The 18,993-nt window shown below is 46.1% G+C and overlaps 3 protein-coding genes across 7 annotated transcripts; 2 read left to right on the top strand and 1 right to left on the bottom strand.

Moving 5' to 3' along the window:
* Nucleotides 1–2,326: 2,326 nt before the first annotated feature.
* On the top strand, nt 2,327–8,207 carry LOC147135880 (prostaglandin E2 receptor EP4 subtype-like). The gene is made up of 2 exons (XM_086054082.1): nt 2,327–3,390; nt 5,700–8,207. Exons 1-2 carry the CDS (start codon nt 2,485–2,487, stop codon nt 6,243–6,245), a joined length of 1,452 nt encoding a protein of 483 aa, XP_085910208.1. The 5' UTR covers nt 2,327–2,484; the 3' UTR covers nt 6,246–8,207.
* ttc33 (tetratricopeptide repeat domain 33) lies at nt 7,906–17,763 on the bottom strand. Of its 2 annotated transcripts, none has more exons than XM_086054084.1 (5): nt 17,531–17,763; nt 14,614–14,926; nt 11,816–11,897; nt 11,012–11,143; nt 7,906–8,747 (listed from the first exon to the last, which is right to left on the bottom strand). In XM_086054084.1, the coding sequence occupies exons 2-5, from the start codon at nt 14,859–14,861 to the stop codon at nt 8,370–8,372; spliced, it is 840 nt and encodes a 279-aa protein (XP_085910210.1). In that variant the 5' UTR covers nt 14,862–14,926; nt 17,531–17,763; the 3' UTR covers nt 7,906–8,369. The 2 variants fall into 2 exon arrangements, with proteins under 2 accessions (XP_085910210.1, XP_085910209.1); XM_086054083.1 differs by lacking the exon at nt 17,531–17,763 and adding an exon at nt 15,023–15,171.
* zmat5 (zinc finger, matrin-type 5) lies at nt 14,553–18,847 on the top strand. 4 transcript variants are annotated; one of them, XM_086054094.1, is made up of 6 exons: nt 14,553–14,867; nt 15,891–16,035; nt 16,141–16,203; nt 16,304–16,384; nt 17,605–17,713; nt 17,797–18,847. In XM_086054094.1, the coding sequence occupies exons 2-6, from the start codon at nt 15,909–15,911 to the stop codon at nt 17,933–17,935; spliced, it is 519 nt and encodes a 172-aa protein (XP_085910220.1). In that variant the 5' UTR covers nt 14,553–14,867; nt 15,891–15,908; the 3' UTR covers nt 17,936–18,847. The 4 variants fall into 4 exon arrangements, with proteins under 4 accessions (XP_085910220.1, XP_085910218.1, XP_085910219.1 ...); XM_086054092.1 differs by having other exon boundaries at nt 14,556–14,867; nt 15,843–16,035; XM_086054093.1 differs by lacking the exon at nt 14,553–14,867 and adding an exon at nt 15,112–15,313.
* Nucleotides 18,848–18,993: the final 146 nt, after the last annotated feature.

Here is an 18,993-nt window from a genome sequence, read left to right as displayed (position 1 = left end):
TTAAGAGGCCGAATCGTGGCTTTGTTCGACAGTGAAAACGCATCCGTCGCGGGGTTCCAGTTGCACCCATTACCATGAAAATCTGCGAGAAAGAGAGAATGAAAAATGAACCACAATGCTCATTTCCTCCAAAATCAACCTTATGTATGAATGTCGAATTGATGTTCGTCAAAGTTGGACTCGTTTGTTGTCCTGGTTTGTTTTTCTTTAATGTGCATGAATGCGCCTTATAACCCAGCGGACCCAGTAGACATTTCCAAAACTAGACGGGTTCATTGAGACTGTGCCTTATAATCTGGTGGGCCTTGTAGTCCCAAAAATACGCTACTTCTAACAACTTGCTCACACTGACACATCCCTACATGTTTGAGTCTCAAAAATATATCTAAAGCCTCCGGTGGTTGGACTACCTCCCACAAAGTCGACGTGGGGCTTTCCACGCTAGCCACGCTAGCATCACATACTCGCTTGGGAATTGAAATGACAACCCCGAGTTGTTCTGTTCATTGTAGCAGCCAGGGAAGATGGCGTTTGGGACTGTAGGCAGAGTTAGCTAGCTAACTGCAGAAAAAGGCCCAGTGATGACAACAAAGTAACTTGCAATTCTGAAGAAAAGCCACTGATGCAATGAAGGTGCGCAACATTTTGATGTCGCGGAGGAGGGAAGGCGGGGGGAGGGCCGATTCATGTCAGCGCCCATCACTGAGCGCCGTTTTAGCAATGCCCGAAAATCAGGGCAAAAGTGCTGCCCGGCATGTTGCGGCACAACACTCAAATCGGAATTTTCACTTGAAAAAAAAAAAAAAAAAAAAAAAGAAGCAATCGCCGTATAGCTGGGAAACATTTTCCTCCATATCTTCAGCCGCCCTCGGTCATCCGGTCCGTCACGAACGAGTGCTCTTGAGCCGCCCGTTCAAGAAATACATTCATGCGATGAATTGTCTCGTTATCGACAACAGCTCCCGGTGAACTTTCCCGCCCCAAAACGTTCACGATGGTTTCCGGAGAAGCTAAGAGAAGACGGGAGTACAGTAAGTAGGATTGTTGTTTTTTATTGTCTTACGATATACGTCACGTGCTGACAGAAAGGGAGTGCTTCAGCAGTCTGTGGAAGCGCCATCAAGGTCAGCCGCAATGACCCCACATCCTGTGCGGGAAAAGAACAGCACTTTGTTGACACTTGCTAATATGCCTGCGTGGCGAATGAGCGCGCTTGGGCTGCCCTGTCAAATAACGCAAAACTATTCATCCTTCAAAGACGCTTGATGACTTCTCAGAAAATATTTAAGGTAAATAATGAACTCAGTGATGCTCAGTTGTGGCCACCAAGAATTTTTTTTTTTTTGCATCCCCCTAAAGCCAGTTTCACTTTGAGACATGATCATCACGAGAAGACCCACAAAAAAAAAAAAGTCATAGCTGGAAAGGCACAGGAAGTGTGCCATTTTGGTTCGAAGCAGCCATTTCCTGTCGGCAATTTCTTCAAAGACAGAATCGTCTCCGTTTTTTTCCGACTGTCATGACAGAAGGACGACACCGAATTCCAGTGAATTCTGAATTTCTGTCATTGCGTGTGAAAAAAGAACGGTGCCAATGTTTACTGTAAAAAAAAAAGGAAATTCAAAACTCAGCTTTTGGAAAATTCATCCCATGAAGCCAGTTTCACTTCAGGACATCAAAAATGGTGGGCATGTCTATCGTGAGTAGACCCACAAAAAAGTCTCGAGAAAGCCATGTCACACAGGTAGCCTGCAGTTTTGCTTCCGGGCGGCCATTTTTGGGGCCATTTGCAGGGGTTCTTTGAAGACAAACTTGAAAATTCAGACCTCAAAGTCTTTTTAACTTGGCAACATAAAATATGGTGGGTGGGCACGTATCGTGACTCGTGAGTAGCCCCGCAAAAAAGACTCAAGAAGTCACGCCTAAAAGAGACAGGTAGTCTTCCGCTTTGGTTCCGAGCAGCCATTTCTGGGTCGTTTTCACCGTTTCCCTTTGAAGACAAGAGCCAAAAGACAAAGCCAGTCTGACTTAGTAACATGAAATATGGACGCTAGGTCTGTTATGAGCAGACCCACAAAAAAAAAAAGCCGTGCCTGAAAAGAAACGGTTTTACGCAGCCATCTTTGCCCAAAACAGCTACAACAACTTGCATCACTCATATTTTCCATTTGAAATGTGTGTTTTTTTTTTAAAAAGCAGAAGTGAAGTATAGAAAGTGCAACCTTCAACACAAAGTGTGCTGTTGCTTCATTCTAGGAGAAGCGGGAGGAGGAGCTGCGTGAAGGGAACAACTCCCCTGCAGCCACTTGCCGTCAGAAGTGTCTGAGCAGAGTGAGTGCGCGGCGGCACCGGAAAGTTATCGGCGCGCGCGCGCGCACGCACGCAGGACTTTGCGCTTCATTTCCATGCGCCCGGAGAAGCAAACAAGCAGCAGGGATGTGACGTTCCCTTCGCGGAGGATGCCCTTTCGAGCTTGAGGTGAAGATGAACGCCACCGCCACCGCCACGGCGGACGGCGACGCGCCGCCTCGGACCCTGCAGCCGCCCACAATCCCGGTCATCATGTTCATCTTCGGCGTGGTGGGCAACGTCACGGCCATCGTGGTGCTGCGCATCTCGCGCAAGGAGCAAAAGGAGACCACCTTCTACACGCTGGTGTGCGGCCTGGCCGTCACCGACCTGCTGGGCACGCTGCTGGCCAGTCCGGTCACCATCGCCACGTACATGCGCGGCGCGTGGCCCGGCGCCGAGCCGCTGTGCCAGTACTCGGGCTTCATCCTGCTCTTCTTCTTCCTGGCGCAGCTGTGCATCCTGTGCGCCATGTCCGTCGAGCGCTACCTGGCCATCAACCACGCCTACTTCTACAACGAGTACGTCAACCAGCGGCTGGCGGCGCTGGCGCTGCTCGCCATCTACGTCAGCAACGCGGGGCTGTGCGCGCTGCCGGGCTTGGGCTTGGGGGAGGTCAAGCTGCAGCGGCCGGGCAGCTGGTGCTTCATCGACTGGCACGGCAGCGGCAACCGCACGTCGGTGGCCGCCTTCAACCTCATGTACGCCGGGGTCAACGCGGCCGTCGTGCTGGCCACGGTGGCGTGCAACGTCATGGTGTGCGGCGCGCTCATCCTCATGCACCGCCGCTTCGTCCGGCGCACGTCGCTGGGGGCGGCGCGAGAGCGCGGCAGCGGCAGCGGCAGCGGCAGCGGCAGCGGCAGCGGCAGCGGCAGCGGCAGCGGCAGCGGCAGCGGGAGCGCGCGCGGCCGGCGATCGCCCGCCCGCGCGCAGCCCGGGCGCCGCAGGAGCCTCGGGCGGCTGGCCGGGGCCGAGATCCAGATGGTCATCCTGCTCATCGCCACCTCGGCCGTGGTGCTCGTCTGCTCCATCCCCTTGGTGGTGAGTTGCTCAATTCAATCCGCATCCACGAGCCCAGCCAAAACCAAGTAGCCTTTTCGATGCCGCTCCAAATATTTCAGTTGACTGAGCTCGGCACTCATGTTTTTCTTACTTTAAACCCTCTCAAATGGACTTTCAAAGTATATGGAACGCATTTGAGCCCTTACATATACGTTTGATCAGCACATGTCATAACCGTCCAAAAGGAAACAAAAACAGTATTCGAGTCAGTGATGACCTTTTGTGCCATTTACCCAATTCTTGTCACTTTGACGTGAATTTCAATATTGAGAAGTGACTTGAAAACTTTAGCGTCGACTTTAAAAACTTTCAGTAATGTGATTGTTTCGTGATCAATTATCCTCCTTGTTGTAAAAATAGAAAAAAACTAAACCTGTGACTTGAAACGGGATTTGGGTCAGTAAATGAAATGTTTGTTGTGATGCTATTTGACATTTTGCCACTTAAAGCTCCATTTCATTATCAAACAAATGACAGGCAACTGTTTTCTGTCAGTAAATTAAATGGACTTGAAGAGTATTTGACTTCAGATCACCTTTATAGAACTTTTTTTTTGGTATTTTACCTTTGTTAGAAAAAGGTAATTGAGAACAGGCTGTCATGGGCAAAGCTGAGCTCGCAGCAGACATTGAGCAAATTAAAAGCAATTCGGTTTCACTTTTATGCCAGCAAGGTCAAAAAATGCGATGCGATTTGTCCTCGTGTCGCTTTGACATCAATTTCATCAACGTATCGTAAAGGCGCAAAGCTTGAATGCTCCACCGGCGCCCTCGGCGAGCGGAACGGTTTGTTTGTTTTTCTTCCTTTTCAAAGGACTGCGCGGTGTCTGATGTTAATCACAAATCAAGGGACGGACCCGACCTGGAAACATCTGGCCTGTTGATTGACGGCTAAAGCTAACAAAAAAACAGACTTTAAGTTGACTTGGAAAAACATTTTTGACGGTACATTGGCTCAAAAAGCACATTTTGTATATTGACAATATCCTGCAGAGTCGGACGTGAAATGTAGACTCACAACATTTTTCGGTTAATACACAAAGTTTGTCTTGTGTTTTTCCCACTTAAAGGGGAGGTCAACCCAAAGGTTTTCACACACACTTGTCATCTTTTTAACTCGAAACACCACCACACCGACGGAATAACTGGAATTGAATCGACACGATTGGACCGAAGGGTTTTGTTAGTTTTCAAAAACCGTTCCACCCCTGCTGTTAATAGTGAAGACACGTAGCAAAATGCCCAAACGAAAGGAAACAAATTAATTTTTAAAAGAAATCAATGCTTTTTTTTTTTTTTTTTTTTTTGTGTACTAGCCGCGTGATGGGAACATTTCCCACTGACCTACATTGATAACTGATATTTGAATAACTGATATTTGAATATTTGTTCCATGAAATGGGATGAACTGATTCCCGGCAGTCTGTTGTCTTCATTTGGTAATGTTAGATTATTATTCTTATTATTTCAATCAGATTTCAAGATTGGCGTGTTTCCGTGTCAAAATGTCAATGTAATCCATCCAGGGCCTTCACAAAGACGCAACACGACTCTTTCTCGAAGCCATCAGACTTCAAAATCATCCTCACTGATTCAAGCACTTTTCTCTCCGCCGATTGGTCGACCAGAGCAGAACTCGCGACAGCCAAACACGTCGATAACAACGCGCACAAATTCATGTAATCATCAGACTTCCCGGTATGCGGCACTTTATTGAAAAGTTTGATGTTTTTGCGGCATCATTGCCGTAGCGACGTTTTGTTTGCGAACGGCTCCAGATGACGGTCACGCTTGCCTGCTGCACACGCCAGTATATTGCATTCTTGTAATGGTATTGACGGTTTCGACAATTACGACGTGACGATGATCATGATCATGCGGCGATATCAAGAGCTGGACGAAGTGGGCCAGGACTCCAACTATGGTTCGTCTTTTGAAGAACCACTTCCTAGGAATGATTTGCTTGTTTTCCTGACGATTGGGCTTGTGGATTTGATTTCTTTCCCCAAAAAAAGAACGTTGATGGGGCTTGGCCGCCGGTGAGGCTGCTTAAAAAAATCCACCCAACCGATTAATCGGCTGGCCCATTCAATCGGCTAAACAAGTAGTCTGGGACAAAGTCAAATGTTCAACTGTTGGTCTTGTAATTCACATCTAATCCACATGGGTGGACTTAAAACAAATACGCACGTTGGGGCAAAGTCAAGGTAGTGCCGAGTTACCCGAGACTTGTTCCTTTAGTCCCTTTGACTAATCGAGACACTTTGCGTTCCCCTCTTTGGTCTCCAGCTGAGGATCTTTGTGAACCAGCTGTACAGCAACCAAAAGGAAGAGTCCACGGGGCTCAACAAAGACCTGCTGGCCATCCGCATGGCCTCCGTCAACCCCATCCTGGACCCGTGGGTGTACATCCTGCTCCGGAAGACAGTGGTCCTCACGCTCATGGAGAAGATCAAATGTCTCTTCTGCAAGATGGGACGGGGCCGGCCAGGGGGCGGCGGCCAGTTCCGCTGCGCCGGCGTCCGCCTGTCCTCGTCCTCCATCGTGTCGCGGGACTCGCCGTCTCTGGTGTCGCGAGGGCGCCAAGGGACGGCGCGCACCTCGCAGACCTTCCTGTACCTGCCCGGGGGCAGGACGGGCTCTTTTCCAGGGGGGGCGGACGGAGACTCCGGCTCACCCGCCGGGCACGCGTTACTGACCCCGAGGGACTTCGGGGGGACTCGGACAGAGGCCTCGAGGTGGCCCGCCGAGGGAGAGCGGCCGGAGAGCTCCAAGCCGGCTTTGCAAGTTTCGCTTACGGACGGGACGCCGAACGTCCAGGAGAGAAGTATCTAAGCAGAGACTCGCCACCGACGCAAGGTTTCGGTCCATCTTGCCGGTTGTACATTTTGTGCATAGCTTCAAATGGCCACCGAGACTGAATTGAAAATGAAAAACAGCACAGGCCTTGCGATCACATGTGATCGATATAGCCGTGTCCGTTTGGGTGGACCGGAGTTACGGTGAACCCCCGTTTATCGTGTGGTTGAAGACGCACCTACAATAGGTGAAAAGCCACAAAATGGAGAGATCATGTGCACGCGAAAAAAAGTAACAAAAAAAAAAAAATAAAATAAAAGCCCTTACCATTTACATGTGGTACTACACTGAAGGCATGCAACTCTAAATTCGGACTTTTTTGGATGCTGCAAAAAAACCTAAACCCCATCATTTCAAAATCTGCACTACACCAGGGGCTCACCGTATACAAAATGTAATGCTATCCCATTCCCCCAAAGTTCCTACTATGGCACTTTTCCAAGAGTGTTAGCTAAGTGCTACGTGACATGTAAGCTATGAAAATGTGAATGTTGCTTTTGCAAGAAGCCAATTTATTTTTGCCTCCGAAAACGTGCACGTTATGGTCTTCTCCGTGAGAAGGTGCAAAGATTTTGAGGTCCTCTCGTACGGCTTTGGGGGCGGAGCGGTCGCAAAGTTAATGAAATGCTCTCACAATGAAAGGCAGCTAGGCCAGATCGGGGAAGTTCTTTGTTTTGCAATTCATGTCATGCCATTTGAGCAGCACTTGCATTGCCTTGACTCTTCTGAATTGTGTTGCAATTCTTTGCCTAACGCCATTGTCGCTGTAGAGAAATGCACATATGGAAAGAAAACACAGGAAAATATGACCACTCTTGACCTTGTACAAAATTTTAGCAACAATTAAAGGTGGAAAACACTTTTTTCTTTTCCCCACTGCATTTTGGCTTGATCGCCGCAGCGACAGCGACTTCATAAATGACGTCGGCAGGAAATCGAAGACCCGATCTAATGTAATACGGTAGTGCCTTAATGTACGACTTGAAATGGTTCAGTCATCTATACACGAGATATCAATCGAGATCAGCATTTCAATATATTTTCACAATATATTTTCAAAATATACATTGTCATTTGAATTCTAAATGAACGTACACCCGCTCATTTTGTAGGCGTATAATACAGGATTGAAGAAGGTTTGACTTTCGAGTATCTTCAGGAAAAAAAAAAAAACGAGGCTGCGCTTGAAATACTTCCTGTTTACACTCTTCTTTTAAATCTCCACATTGTCAAGCTAAATCGTCGACTGCCATCTGATGGGCCACGCCGGAATGATCCCCAAAGTAAACCCGAGGCAGAACAAAATAGCGGGACTGCGAACCCGCAACATGCGACGGAGGCGGCGACTGACGTACGACTAGAAAACGTGCCGTGAGCAAAACCGAGGGACCGAGCTCTTCGCCATCTTTATTGTGCAACAAAAACTTGTGTAAAAACAGAATAACAAATTTGCCAAATCCTTTGCAAAATAACTAAATTAAAAAAAAAAAACAACAACAACCTAGCATTGTTATTTGTCAGATCTTTGATTGGTACATTAGATGATTGTCATTTTTAATCATAACAACAATTTGGGCCAAACTCCTTCAAGACTCTGAAGCATAAATGTATGCGTATTAGAAAACCAAAAAAGTAGTACCTGTACTCATTTTCGCTTTTATTCAACGCTCAATATTCAAGAACACAGTTTTACAACATTTGAAGGGTGGATTAACTGTCATTTTTATAACAATTTAAGCCATGGCAAAATTTGAATGAGCATAATTGATGTATTTTTTGAATTAAAACCCGCAGCTGCTGCTCCATCCACCCCAATCGAGCTTCGCATACAAAAAGCTGACTTTGATTTGTCATCATATTATGCAACTTGGGGGTTGGGGGGGGGAAGTCAGCTTTAGCTTTCTGAGTAATAAAATCTTTGCGATGACATAATCAGTATATATTTTTTGTGCCTGTTTTTTTTTTTTTGAGAGTGTATCATTTTTTTTCCCCCAAACGTAAAATGTGTTCTATAAAAGTTGTGGAAACAGTTCGATGGGACGGTGTGTTGTTTGTGCACACGGAGTGGATGACCTGACTTATTGGCTCACGCATACCTGTTCAGAGTCTTCTCATTTTGACAAAGTCTTCGCGCGAGGGCTCCGACGCTCCCTCCCCCGATTCCAGCGCGTTCCCCGCGGCGTCCACCACCAGGGCGCCCGGGCCGAGGCTGCTGCTGCTGCTGCTGCTGCTGCTGCGGCGCGCCTGGCGGCGGGCCAGGGCCTCGCACGCCGCCACCACCTCGTCCGACTCAAAGTCAAAGTCCCCGCGGAGTTCCGGAGCGTCCAGGAGCCGGCGCTCGGCCTCCTCCCGCCGGCCAAGGTTGTCCCCGGCGGCCGCCTTCCGCCGGCGCAGCGTCCGCGCCCACGCCAAGTCGTCCCGCCACAGGGCGCGCTCCCACGGGCGCAGGTGGACGGCCACCTGGAAGGACCGCAGCGCCTGGACACAAAAACGCAGGCAGTGCCAAGAGCCGCGCCAACTAAACAACAACAATGAAACGTCGCGCATTCGAAGCCACCGCCTAACGGTCTTAGGAAAGTCTGCTAGCTTGATGCCAACGCCACAGACGCGCTAACCAAACAAGCATCGATGTCGGCGAGGTCGCATCCATCTCGCTGTCCATCTGACCTCCCCGAAAGTCTTTGCCTCCCCGCGCTTGGGTCCTCCTCCGCCGCCGCAAGAAAACCTCAAACCTGACCGTGAACCTCAAAGCGTGAGGCAAACCGCTTGCCCGCCGTGCCGCCCCCACATCCAAATATTGTACGATTCGCGCCACCGGCTAAATGTTGACGGCGACCGATTCGGACATTTCCCAAACGGAACCGCAGAGCAAACGAGCGAGACGTTCGGAAACGTTCGCAAAAAGATGCTCAAAAGTCACACGAGCGGAATGATTCCCCTCAGACGTGTCAAAAGTCTACAAAAGCCTGAAACGCGACTGGACGTGCCTGGGTTAAAAATAGATGTTCTCGCTCCAATGATATCCCCCCCACCCCACCGCCGCCCCCTCCCAGTAAGTGCTTTGTGTGCGAGGTGTGTCTGTGTTTGACTTTCACCACTTCCAATCGTCTTGGCCGTAAGACAGCTCGCACAAGAAGAACAGAGGCGGCGTTCCATTTCAGAGCTTTGACGCTCGACGCTGATCATGCGAGGAGCAACTTGCGCAAGCCGTGGTGGCAAGTAGCCGAGTTCTCAAACGGCGCTGCCTTGAGATACAAGTTGAATTGGTTGCGTGACCACACACACATCGAAAAGCAATCAGGATCTCTAAATCGTCTCTCGCCTATAGAAATGAAGGGAAATACCTTGAATCGTGCCAACCCCCGCCCCCAAAAAAACCCCACATTTTATAATGTGTCTTAACAAGGAAGATAACACTCGAAAAAATGAACTTACATTGTACTGTTCAAATATACTTAAAACAGAAATCAATTGGAAAGGATTGAACAGCTTGCGCATTGTGATGAGTTCGTTGCGGCTCCTTCTGATGTGGGCAACAAGAAGGTGGGCTTATAACACAGTCATGGAGACACAAATGAAGACTTTTTTTTTTTTTTTACAACTACTGTGACTCAGTAAGTTGCAGTACTCCTTTTTCAGCAGTCGTTTTTTTGCAGAGGATAAAGAATATATATGCCTGTCACTTGTCATATTGTCTGTCTACATGTGGCGCTCCACTGTTTACGCTCAAATATCCATTCCTCCTTCTTCCAGCTGTGAAATACTTGAGTAATAATTGAGTTGGCTGCACAGGGCTCGCCCTTCCATTTGCTCACAAATCAAAGCAAAAAATAAAAAATAATAATAATAAAATAAACAATCGTCCGAACAACAGTTTTCCGCTATGGTCAAACATAACTGAAGGCACCGCTCTAATGGGCAATCAAAATGCATTTTTACTTTTGCACTTAAGTACAAAATACATTCTAATACGCTATGTGTAGGTATACAAAGTACATTTCAGACTCGGTGCTTTTTTTTTTTTTTTTACTTACTGAATCAATACGAGTCCCTTTACTCGACTATTTACTACTTCTTTTCGGCAAGTGTTTGTACTTGCACTTGCGTACGGTGTGAGTACTTTTGCAACTTGTGTTTGACACACGCGTGCCCAACATATTCAAGACGCGGCATGTTTGGCGGCAATTTTGGCAACGGCCGTTGCCGCCGGCGCTGGGCGTGTTTGGGATGTTTGTAGTAAACAGGCGCAAGTGACTGATCTTCACGGCTTGTCAAAAAGAAATGTACACCACGGCTGTCCAATTTTAAGGAGGCACAGTGTTCCTGTTTGTTTTGTTTTCCCTCCCTTTGCTTTGGCTCAAAACACTGTTGATTCCACCTACATTTTTTGGGAGCATTTTATTGAGGCACATAAAATAAGAGACCAAACGAGATGTTCTCATTTCGGGCCATGCCGTGACATCATGCAAACTGTTATTATTTGACGTTTCCTACTGCAAACGCGCCGGAGGATTTTGAGGGTATCGTTTCTTTTGCAGCCAAGTACGTCCATCCATTTTCTCAACCGCTAATCATGTTGAGCAAAAATGAAGTGACAGAAGTTGGGGTCACTCATAGGTGACGACACCACTGTACTGGGATTCCCCCCCCCCCCAATCAAAAAATACTAAGGTGCTATCGATATGCCCAATAGCAAGAGGCAGACGGCGGTGATTTTGTTGGCCGAGGCCATTGCGACTCACCAGGCGGACCTCGCCCATGCTCAGCTGGGCGCGGCCCAGAGTCTGCCAGCCCTCCCACCACACGCTCCGCAGCTTCACCGCCGTCTCGGCCGCCTGGACGGCGGGGAAGGCCTCCTGCAGCGTCGTCAGCACCTGCGGCCCGACACCAGGCGGGAAAGCAGATTGACTGATTGAACATAGAAAGGCATTAGCGGATCAAAACAAAAAGGGGACCAAAGAAAGAAAAACATCTGGAGATGTCATTGCGCAACTCTGATGACATGGTCCAAGAGAGTAGGAAGAAGTCCAATAGTTCTCTAGTCCGGAAAACAGACAACTTTTGCCACGCGCAAGCACATTTTTGTTGTGAGGTGAATTGCCGCACACTCGACTTGACACGGACCCGATCGGCCGCATCGGATGGGCAGATATTTTGCACTTTATGCAAATTGGCTGATCAGTTCTAATGTCAGAAATGTGCACATTGATCAATGATGACGTTGATCGGATCGACAAAAAAAATTGAAAACAATACAGCACCTATTTTCCGTGTATTGAATATTTATCAGCGTTTTGGGGAGAATTTTGAGGGTTGAAATGTTATCTTTTCTCCCCCAATGCAATTCAGTGGTTGTCAATAAAATGTGAATTTTGGCTATTCACAGGCCGGGCCAGTCCCAACGACTTTACCGTAAATAAACACTCTTCAATAGATTGGTCCGTCTTCTGATCGGATCGAAGATCAGTTATTGCTTTTTTTTTTTTTTTTTTTTTAACTCACTGATCGGCTCCGAAATCCCGAAATCAGCGCGCGTGCCGGTTTACCTGGGCCTTCATCTCGTACAGCAGCGGGTCGTCTGGGGTCAGCTGAAGGGCCTCGTCCCACTTCTTAACGGCTTCTCTGTGCCTGGGAAAGGAAAAAACAAAAAACACGCACGCACACACACACACACACACACACAAAAGTGTCATGTTTTTTCACACCTGCATACCTGCTAGGATTGCCATTGCTGGGCTTGCGGACCCCGAACGCACCACGGGATTTACTAGATTTGCAACGAAAGCCGTGTGTCTCTGCACGCATGTTTGATTTGTGTATATTATGTAAGCTAAGAAAAGAGCCGCATGTTTACTCAGTGAAGCCTTGCAGGATATCACTTGCTACCGACACAGACGTCTTGCATAATGTTGTCATATACACAATATACACTTCCAAAGCGCCCATCTGTCGGATACACAAAAGGTACGATTTGAAGGACGCTTGGGAATGTGCAAAGAACTATAATGGCCGCTTCAAACCGAAATGGCACACTTCCTGAGTCTTTATCAGCTTAGCTTTTGGAGACTTTATTTTATTTATTTTTTTGGTGAGTCTACTCATGACAGGCATGCCTTACAATTTTCATGTTTCCAAGTACAAATGGTTTCGGGGGCTGAATTTTCAAAAATATCATTGGCTATTTTGGTTTCAACTGGACAAGATGCGAACACACCATCTTGAGGGGCACAAGAAAGCAAAACGGCTTACAGCCTTCTGACAGTCATTCGCCGCCGTCTTGTGTCCTTTCCACTGTAAAAGATACTCACGGAAAGCTTCAAATTTGGCCGACATATCTGTGTGGCGAGAAGGAAAAAAAAGCCGCGGCCTCGATATGCGCGCGGACCGTTGGCCGACGAGCGGCCGCAACGAGGCGAGAGAGAAAAAGGAGGCAACGAGGAAGGAAGTGGAAGTGTTGAAACTGTCAGCAAAGCGCCAGCGCACCATGTGAGGAAATGAAGCAATACGTGTGAGAAAGGTCCGCGCTAAAAAAAGGCTACTGTGCACACAGTTGACAGCGAGGACAAACCGGGCATCACAACACAACAACAAGTAAAAGGGCCATTAGTAAAAGTTTTTTAAACAAAAGGTTGGTAGCCATGGCTTAACAATTACTAATGGACATTGGACCATTTTCACCATCAAGGGGCCATTTCAGTTTGGAGTAAGGCGGAAGAAGAATTTGGAAAAATAATCTAATTGCAATTTGTCCCCCGCCAATGTTGGGATTTAATATGCAATTATTTTTCCCGGGTACTCCTCCAATGTGTGTTTTATCGATTTATTTTTTTTAACAAACATAAGCATGAAATGAATCTCCGTCATTACAACAAAGAATATTAGACTTAACTCACTCTACTTCAGTGTTTTGGTCTTTCAGGTTACGGTTGCGCTTAAAATAAAGACAAAACGAACCATGAATTCAAATGAAAGAGTTTATTTATCTACTTCAACCAAAGCTGCGAACGCACTATAAACACTTGGACTTGCAGTCTTTTAAGATCACTACGGCAACCTTACTAAAGTCAGTAAGTTATAAATCAGATTACAACAACAATACAAACAAACCTATGGCTTGATCACTTCAACTTCTCACGTAACAATTTGGAAACGTGGGCTGCACTTCGAAAGCGCTGAAACTATTTCGACAAGACATAAACCACCAGGAACCAACTGCTTTTGCCACTTGAAATGTGAAATGTTGAGCCCTATTAAAAACCAACGGCTTCAAAAATGGCCGGCGATATAGCGACGGTTCACAGACTTCAGTGCGTCACAGGCGTTTCAGGAGGTGAAACCCGTCGACCCATCTGACTGCACTCAGATCACATCTAAAACCCCCCCAGTGCCATTAAGGGGCATCATTTCCGTGCAAATGCAATTACGAGGAGTCGCCCGGGGCAACGGACAGCATTGGATGTCGTGGAGTGCACGCAGGGCTATTGGCTGAGTAATTGCTATTCCGTTATAAGGGGCAGCTACCCTGCCGGTAAGATCTGATAACAGCTCCCAAAAGAAACTGCGTACAACCGGACAAAATCTCGGCCAGTTTGTTTGAGGAGACTCGGAAATGGAACAAATGACTGTAGCCACTTCAAAGTGAAATGGCAGACTTCCTGTGTTTGATCAGACATTGACAATTGAGACTTTTTGCTGGGTCAACTCATGACCGACATGGAGAAGCGTGGTTAAAATAACATGAAGGACTGACTGACAGATGATTACAGTTTGGTTCGGCTTGAAAAAATGACGGACTGACGGATGACGAACCGGCAAACTTTAGTAACATGCCCACCAAATTGCATGTCGTTCGGTCAAACTGGCTTTGGGTGCTGAATTTTCCAAACATTCCAGGAAACACTTCCAAGAATCAAAAGATCAAACTTGAGTGCCATCCTAAAGCCAAATGCAGTGACCAAAACTCAAATACTTTTAAAATTTTGTGTCAGGGTTAGGGTCTAAAATGACTGTATTATATTTTTACGGTGTGGTTTTAGAAAGTTCAACCATGTAGAATGCTGTTTTTCTTATTAAAAACAAGTAACCTACTTTGCGGGTGATTTTTTTTTTTTTTATCTGAAAAGGATTAATGACATTTTCATTCATTTCAAGCGAGGAAAGATGAGATGCGAGCGTGGTCACGGAACGAATTAAGACATTCCTCGTAAGTCAAGGCACCGGTGTCCCGCTTGTTTGACTTGTGGAAGTTTTTCTTTGCGATGACGCCACCTCCTGACCGCTTTCCAGCAGCGCACGCTCGAGCAACAACAACCGTCCGAACGAACGAACGAACGAACGAACACACCTGTTTTGCTCGGCCAACACGGCGCCCTCCTCCTTCAGCGTCTTGCTCTTGGCGGCGCACTCCTCCAGCAGAATCTCTCGGCGGCGTTTGACGGCCTGCTGCCAGTCCACTTGGCCGTCGCCGTCGCGCCGGTTCTGATCCGCCGCCGTCGCCGCCGCCGCGACGCTGTCGTCCGCCTCCTCAAACTGCCGGGCTGCCGACTTGGACACCCTCTCGCCCGCTTTCCTCTTCCAGCCAAAGGACGCCATGGCCCGGTGAGAGACTCAAATTATGGTCGGTGTGGTCCGTTTAACAGTCGAACCTCCTCTCAACCCTACAGAAAATAGACACGTACTAAATATTTAGCCAACTACAAACGACGTGATAGTGGGTATTGATATATGTCAACACACACTTCAGAAGCGCTCACCAAACAAATGCACGAGTAATCATGATATCCAGTCAATAATCATGGAAAAGTTGGACGAAGCAGACGTCGACTGGTCATGCCTGGAGAAAGTGGTGACGCAATCAAGAGGCGACCGTTCTGCTGAGGAAATGATTTTTTTTTTGTCTTCAAAAAATTGTTTATATGGCCACTAGAGAAGCCTCGTTTACATCGGATGCTGCACATTAACCAACATACAGTAATTATTTGATTATTTGGCACACAAATGAATCAACAACAACACAGTCGCTAATTGATCACATCACTCTTCAGGTATGTTCAGCATGCTGTGATCGCTTTTGTATTATTTGAAGTATTAAGTAATGACTATTGTCCGTTTGACTGTTATCTGTTTTTGTCAAATATTTGTTTCCCAGTAACGGAAAAAAAGACGCTTATCAATGAAATCCTGATATTTCCTTAAAAATGTTGATCGAATCAAATTACGTACATGGTCAAAATTTGCAGGGTCACATGGCACTTAAGATCAAGAAAGAAAAGTTTGTGTGTGTGTGTGTGTGTGTGTGTGTGTGTGTGTGCGTGCTTTTACTATGTTTCAACAACTCTCTAATACAAACAAATAAAACACTGCATAGTGTTACAACCAAATGTCAAGTACAAATGAAATGAACGAACAAACAACAAAAGAAACCCCTACAGAAGAAGGGGAATTGTTAGAAGTCATCAAAAAAAGGGAAAACCAAGGGATGTGGTCTTCCCACTATGTTGTTTAAATGGAGTAAACTTGGATACAGATGAAAGAAAACGATGTTCATCATTTCTGTATTTCTATGTGAATCAGGGGCTGTGTGTAAGGTAAAAGGCAACTGATTGCTGTTATTCGCCAAAGGAAAAAAAAGCCAAGATCATGGGTAAAAGATACTACTGCGACTACTGTGAGCGCTCCTTCCAGGACAACATGCACAACAGGAAAAAACATCTGTTCGGTGTGCAGCACCAAAGAGCAAAAAAGGCCTGGTTTGACCATTTCAGAGGTAAATTTAATCAGTAACTTAAACGATTTGGCGTGGTTGTGATTTACTGCCTTTTCATCGTGTTGGTTGGTCTCAAATTAAACTGCAATTCATCTTTTTTTTCAGGCTATGCGGAAATGTTAAAGGACGAACAGGCAAAGAAACCTTGCAGGAAGTTCCTCCAAAGAGGTAACAACAAAACGCTGTTCTTGCTGTCAGCTAGAGCGGAGCTGGAAATGTTTAAAATAGGTTTGCATGTGACTGATAAAATGTGTCATTGGTGTTTCAGGCATTTGCGATTTTGGCCCCAGCTGCAGGTTTTCTCACATGTCCGAGGCAGAGATGTTCAATTTACAAAAGAAGATGCAAGGTAAGCATCTCGCCACATGAAGGCGCTGTTGGCTTTGGAAAAGAGAAAAACAGTTTTGTCACGCTTCTTCTACCGGCCCATCTATATATCTGTCCGTCCGTCTGTCGATTCATCTACCCATCTATAAGTGATTGACTGTTGTTCAAAACCTGTCCTGTCTGTACTTAAATTGACAGTGTGCTAGTAAATATCTGTGCCCGTAGACAGAGGCAGACATGTAGCGACGCTTCTTCCCTCTGCGAGCCAACGCAGTAAATTTGGCAGCGCGACACATTCTCTTGATGTATTTTTACCATAAAAGTAGACGTGTGAGGATTTGTTACTTGATTAGAAAAATATGAGGAGACCCGCAAACCACGCGCTGCTTGTCAAATCAAAAGGACGCGAGACAAATACCGTCTAGACTCCAGACGTTTGTAAATAAGTCATGTCGCTGGCTCTTCGTCTTTTTGATTGTCGAATGCAGCGTTTCCCAACTTCTATTGAAGCAAGGCACATATTTTACATGAGGGAAATCTCACACCACAACACTGCCAAGCAAAAATGTCACACACTGCAATGATGACCAAGATGTACTTGAACACTTGGCTATGATTCGGTTGTATGAATGGCAACAGGTCGAAACACGGGTTATCCGCACCTTCTGCCATGCGGTGTAAGAGGATAGAAACGGTTTGTCAGTCACTATACGTCGCTGGAATAGATAGATGGACAGTTACAGTGGTATCTCGACACCCAGTTCATTGAAGAAAACCAAGTTTGTTAGCATAACGCTAACTCAAAATGAAAAACGCCATTGACGGGCTGAAGAAACTAGCCCTGATGTTGAGGTCGTAGTGTATTTAACCGAACGACATAAATTGGAGTCCGCTAGCTTAATGCTAACACACTATGCAAAATTCCAAACCGTGCTAAAAAAATAGCCTTGATGTTGCGGTAGTTGTGTATTTAATTAAATAACTTATGAACGTCTGTTAGCTTGATGCTAACACATAATGTAAAACGCCATAGACGGGCTGACTAAATTATTTTTAGTAGTTTTTCGGGTGGCTCAAATGGCTGGATGAAATCTACGTTAATTTCCCTCTGTACATTATTTGTAGTAAATAAACGGTCGTTTTAACGAGCAGTGAGGTGGAATTGTACCATGCCCCGCCTTGGAGTGTTTGGGAATCAGGTCCAGACGTCCGTAAATAAGTCATGACTCTGTCTCTCTGCAGAGGAGAGACGGCGTTTGGAGGGCTGGGAGGACCCGAGCCAGGCCGAGCCCAGCGTGGACATGTGGCTGTCCACCAGGGAGAAGAGGAGAAGCGGCTGGGCCAGCAAAGGGTACGAACTAATCGCACGGCCGTTAGGCCCGCCCCCCCTCGCGCACGCCTAATGACCCCGAGTTGAATTATTCATCCGCGCAGCGTGCAAGACGAGCGGGTGGAGGACCTGACGCAGAGCGACATCCCGCCGCAGATCTTCTCCATTCCGGACCTGCCGCCCTCGCTGGTACCGCCTCCTCCAGGCGGCTGGAACATTGACAGCAACGCGGAATGGGGATGAATGATTGGCTTACCGATGCGCCAATTAATCGGCCAATTTGAGCTCTTGAAATTGGCCAGAATTGCAAGATATATATGCCTTTTCCCCCCCTATATTGCAACATAAAACAATAACATTCAACCCCACGCCCACCCCCCAAAAAACGTTTTTTTTTAATTAGTCGGCTGATTAATTGGTTATTGGAATTTTGTTCTGACAAATACTGGACTGATAAAAGCCATATCGGTCAGACCCTAATACATATTTTGAAATCCTATATTTATTAGGGCCCAACCGATAGATTTATTTATCAATTTTTTTTAAAGGTAGATTCTGATGTATGACAGAATAAAATTCTGATAACCAATTCATTAGCCGGTTAAGTTTAACCATTTCTAATAAATAAAATACTTGTTTGGTCCCTTAATGCTTATAACAAAGATTGTTGACTGTTTGACAACACTTTGTCCTTTAGTATTTGTTTAACTTTGCAGGAAAAATGTATATTGGCAAAATGTGGCAGTTTTTTTTTCTTTTAATGTTAATCTTTTGTAATGTGTTAATGAGTAAAACAAAAATAATGGCCTAAAGTGCTAATTTTGACCGCTCGAATAATTAGTTGGTCCCAATTTTTTTTTTTTCTGACTGAAACTGTTTTGTGTGTAAAACACAATGATATTTTGTCATTTCCATTGTTGTTTTTTTCTTTTTTTAATTGGATGTCACACATTCAGACAGCATTTACATTACATCAGTGTACACTTTATACGGTCAACTTTACACAAATAAGTCAGAACGAACACGCACGCACGCACGCACACTGAACATGTTTGTATATTGCTGATAATTTTGCAATAGATCCAGCATGAAAACTACATTTTCAAAGTGCTCCACGCTTTTCACATTAAATACGACATTCTGTGACAAAAGGCACCTGACAGAAATGATACGTACATATTTTTGAGGAACAATTGAAGACAGAATACACGTTAACATCCACAATAATAATAATGACGTTCTCTTTTGTCACAATCACTATTATTCTATATGTACATTCACAGCAAACCTGCTACTTTACA

Source organism: Filicampus tigris, chromosome 15 (genome assembly GCF_054856515.1).
Source record: "Filicampus tigris isolate MCC_2025a chromosome 15, RoL_Ftig_1.0, whole genome shotgun sequence".
Classification (NCBI taxonomy): domain Eukaryota; kingdom Metazoa; phylum Chordata; class Actinopteri; order Syngnathiformes; family Syngnathidae; genus Filicampus; species Filicampus tigris.
This window is presented reverse-complemented; position numbering and strand designations above follow the sequence as displayed.